This window comes from Mugil cephalus, chromosome 11 (genome assembly GCF_022458985.1).
Source record: "Mugil cephalus isolate CIBA_MC_2020 chromosome 11, CIBA_Mcephalus_1.1, whole genome shotgun sequence".
In the NCBI taxonomy this organism is placed as follows: domain Eukaryota; kingdom Metazoa; phylum Chordata; class Actinopteri; order Mugiliformes; family Mugilidae; genus Mugil; species Mugil cephalus.
The window spans coordinates 27,646,659-27,650,343 of record NC_061780.1 but is presented as its reverse complement, the minus strand read 5'-3'; the positions used below and the strand labels follow the sequence as shown (position 1 = coordinate 27,650,343).

Below are 3,685 nucleotides of genomic sequence, written 5' to 3'. Positions count from 1 at the left end.
GCAGTTTGGCTATGTGCTGCACCTGGTTTACTTGATTTACATGTTTAGCTATGTCCATCAACCTGAACTGCCCAAGCTAAGTTTAGACAAAATAGTTAGGTGTTACTGTATTAGCTGAATTAGCTTTGTAAGCTAAGTGTAACTTGGCAATTTAAGTCATTTTAAACTATGTCAGCGAATTTGAGCCCAGGGCTAGCCATGCTAGGGCTAGCCATGTTAGGACTAGCCATGCCTGGGCTAGCCATGCTAGGGCTAGCCATGCTAGGGCTAGTCATGCTAGGGCTAGTCATGTTAGAGCTAGTCATGCTAGAGTTAGCCATGTTGGGACTAGCTTTGTGATGGTGCTGGAGGAAGTTGTTCTTGCACATCGTGAACTAGAGGTGCTAGTTGCTATTAGCACATTCAGACCTGCAGGTGGCGCTAGAGAGGAGGTGTTAGCGGTTCGGCTACATGCTGCACCTACAGTTCAAGATTCCACTCGATTGTCCAGAACTTTTCATCCAGTGAGTTTCCTTCCTCTGGTTGGTTGTTCAGGTCTGGACCAGAACCTGGGGGGGGAGTACGCCGCCCTGGAGGACCTGACTGAGAGGTTTGTAGCTGCCCTCAGAACCTGCGGCGTGACCCCGTACGTGGTCGTGGACGGCGGCTCCGACTTCGCCAACAGGAAGGAAGAGACGGTCCTGAAGAGGGCGGAGGACGCGACCATGCGAGCCCACCGGGCGGTGGTGGAGGGCAGCAGGGAGGACATCCTGCCCCAGCTCGCCAAGAGGGTGTTCATTCAGACCCTGGTCCGCCTGGACGTCCCGGTGGCTCGGTGCTTCTCAGAGGCTGATCAGGAGATAGCTGCTCTGGCCACCGAGTGGCGCTGCCCAGTGCTTTCAGAGGACAGCGACTTCTACATCTTCGACCTGCCGGGGGGGCTGCTGCCCATCGCTCACTTCCAGTGGCAGGACGTCCGACGGCGAGGTTCCTACAGCTACATCCCCTGTAGGAGGTTCTACACCTCCGCCTTCTGCATCGTCTTCTCAATCCAGCGCCGGCTCCTGCCCACCTTCGCCGTCCTGGCCGGGAACGACTACGTGAAGCAACGGAAGGTGCGCTGGGCTCAGTTCGACCCGACGGGTGGAGATAGACCCCACCGCCTCATGGGGCTGCTCCACTGGCTGAAGGACTTCAACGAGCCTCAGGACGCCTTGAAGGCGGCGCTGGGGCTGATGGGAGATCTGAGCGAGACCAGCAAGGCGGAGCTGATGAAGAGCCTGTCTCTGGCCCTGGACGACTACCGACTTCCTCCCAGCTACCTGAAGAAGTTCTTCATCCACGGGGTGGCGCCGCCGCTCCCTGCAGAGATCAAGGTAATGAACTGGTTTCAAAGCTGTGAGTGGACGAAGGACCCGATCAGAACCAGGTTTCAGGCCCAGTCTGGGCCTTTGTTCCTACAGACGCCTCTTCTTTCCACCATGTTCTCCTCTCTAAGCCTCTTAAAGTTCTCCTCCCTGCTCTCAGCACATCTCACTGCAGAACCTTCTTTAGGAACTTTCATCTCTACCTCCATCCAGGAACAACCTGGAGGGAACATCAGGGTTCTAGTTTCATGTTCTCGTCCACTAGGAGCTCTAAGAGTCTTTGGGAACATCGGTCCAGGTTTATTTGAGTTCTGCTCAGAACCAAGACCACGTCCCTGGAGCATTGAAACAGCTTCTGCCAAACTATGAGAAGAACCAGAACTTAAATCATGTCAGGTTTTTGTGGGTTCCTCTCTAATGACGCTCTGGTCTCCAGGCCGTCGTCCCGGACTGGATGCGGTTGCCATTGGCGCGTAGCGAGCTGACCACAGACGTCCTGGATGTGCTGCTGATGCAGAGGGTGAGCCTCAGCATCGTGGTGGAGCACAGAGACCTCCCCCCCGTCTCCCTGACGTCCAGGCCGATCCGCCAGCTGATCTACGGGCTGCTGCTGGGCCCGGACACCTCCCTGCAGGTGATGGAGCGGACCAGAGACGGGCTGCAGCTCAATTACATCCCGGTCAAACCAACATTCACCAGAGTCACCGAGCGGCTCCGGCTCAGCTCCCTGCCCCAGGTCAGAGCATCACAGCACCTAAACCAGCTCCGTCTGCTCTACCTGCAGCTACTTTACCCTTATTGGCTCTTTACCCGTCAGGCCGACGCCTCCGAGCGTCTACAGGTCTTACTGGAGGCTCTGGGAGTGACCCAGGACCAGCTGAGCCTCCTGCCTCCTGAGCTGCGCCTCCCAGTGGCCGTCACCTGCTACTGGATGAAGAGAGCTGATCCAGACGTGAAGCTGCTGAAGTCTCTGCTGCTGGGAATGAGCAACGGGGCTCAGACATCCTCAACAGGTCGTCAACAGGACCACGAATCAAAGCTTTATCAGCTGCTATGACAGCAAGCTAACTTAGCTACCTTTAGCTGCATACGCTAAGCCTTTAGCTATTGAAGCTACCTTTAGATATATAAGTTTGGCAATATTAGCTCTCGTTACTTGGCTGTAGCTGCCGGGGTTAGCTAGCCAGCTAGCTCAATGATGATTTAAATGGTGCCACATTTGTAAGGATCAGCGCCGAGGACGTGGGACATTTAGTTTTACTGCTGTCGTGCTGAATTATGTATTATTTAGCTACATGCTAACATTAGCCGATGATGTGTTGCAGCTCGGGAGGCTCAGAACCAGCTCCACCAGAACCTGGACGTGTCCGTGGTCCACGGTTTGGCCCAGTGGCAGGTCTGTCTGAAGGACGCCACACACCTGAACCAGCTGCTGGGGTTCCCTCTACCTCCACCGACCATGGCCCGGTGAGAACCCGGGGTAATAAGGGGGAGGAGCTTAAAGAAGAACCAGCTGTTTGTTGAGGCCTGAGTCACATGATGAACTTTGAGTCGTTTTAAGAGAATCTTGGTCCAGTTTCTATGGACACAGGAGACACAGGGGACACAGGGACACGGGGGACATGTGTGGTAATAGAATGGGTCTCTTCTTGTTGGGGTGAACGTCTCCATCTTGTCTCCAGGTTGTATCAGGGGACACTCGTCCACCAGCTGTTCCACAACAGGAGGCTGGCTGAAGGTCTCCTGGAGGGGGACAGACCCAGGGAGAAGACGTACCGGGACATGCTGTCCACCGTCCTCCGGGTCCACCACCAGGAGGTGTCCACAGAGTCCAGAGACACCTCCCAGCCCCGGCGCCGTCCTCTGGGCGAGCTGATGTCCAACATTCAGCAGGAGGACGAGGACACGGTGAAGGAGGAGCTGGAGGAGCTGGAGGAGGAGGTGGTGTCAGTAAAAACTCGCTACAGAACCAAGGAGAGGAGGCAGCGCCGCATCCAACCAGAACTGACCCGGAAGAAGGAGCGGCGCCACCGGGACCTCCTCTGACTCTGGTCCTGGACTGGATGCAGTTAGTCCAGACCAACCAGGAACCTGGACCAGGACGGTCTGGGTTCAGAGTTAGTGTACCTAATGTTTTGGCAGGTTTTTATAACGAGACAAAGGTGCAGGTGAAACATTAGTGATTATTACTGGTCATTTATTATTATTTTGTTGTTTCTCTGTGTGGAGACGAATAAAGTTTTAATCAAACTATTTAACGTTTGTTGTGTAAATGTGATGAAACCAGAGATTCACTGAGGACGTTGTTAAAGGTTAAATGACGACGCAGAGACGGGAGC

At 54.6% G+C, this 3,685-nt stretch overlaps 1 protein-coding gene across 1 annotated transcript in view; it reads left to right on the top strand.

The window, feature by feature from the left end:
- Window positions 1-3,599, top strand: part of aste1a (asteroid homolog 1a) — a 5,728-nt gene extending 2,129 nt beyond the window's left edge. Inside the window, exons 2-6 of the mRNA XM_047598541.1 lie at window positions 535-1,355; window positions 1,783-2,082; window positions 2,164-2,359; window positions 2,672-2,813; window positions 3,029-3,599. Coding sequence (XP_047454497.1) covers window positions 535-1,355; window positions 1,783-2,082; window positions 2,164-2,359; window positions 2,672-2,813; window positions 3,029-3,392 — 1,823 coding nt within the window. The 3' untranslated portion in view covers window positions 3,393-3,599. The remainder of the gene's footprint in view (window positions 1-534; window positions 1,356-1,782; window positions 2,083-2,163; window positions 2,360-2,671; window positions 2,814-3,028) is intronic.
- Window positions 3,600-3,685: the final 86 nt, after the last annotated feature.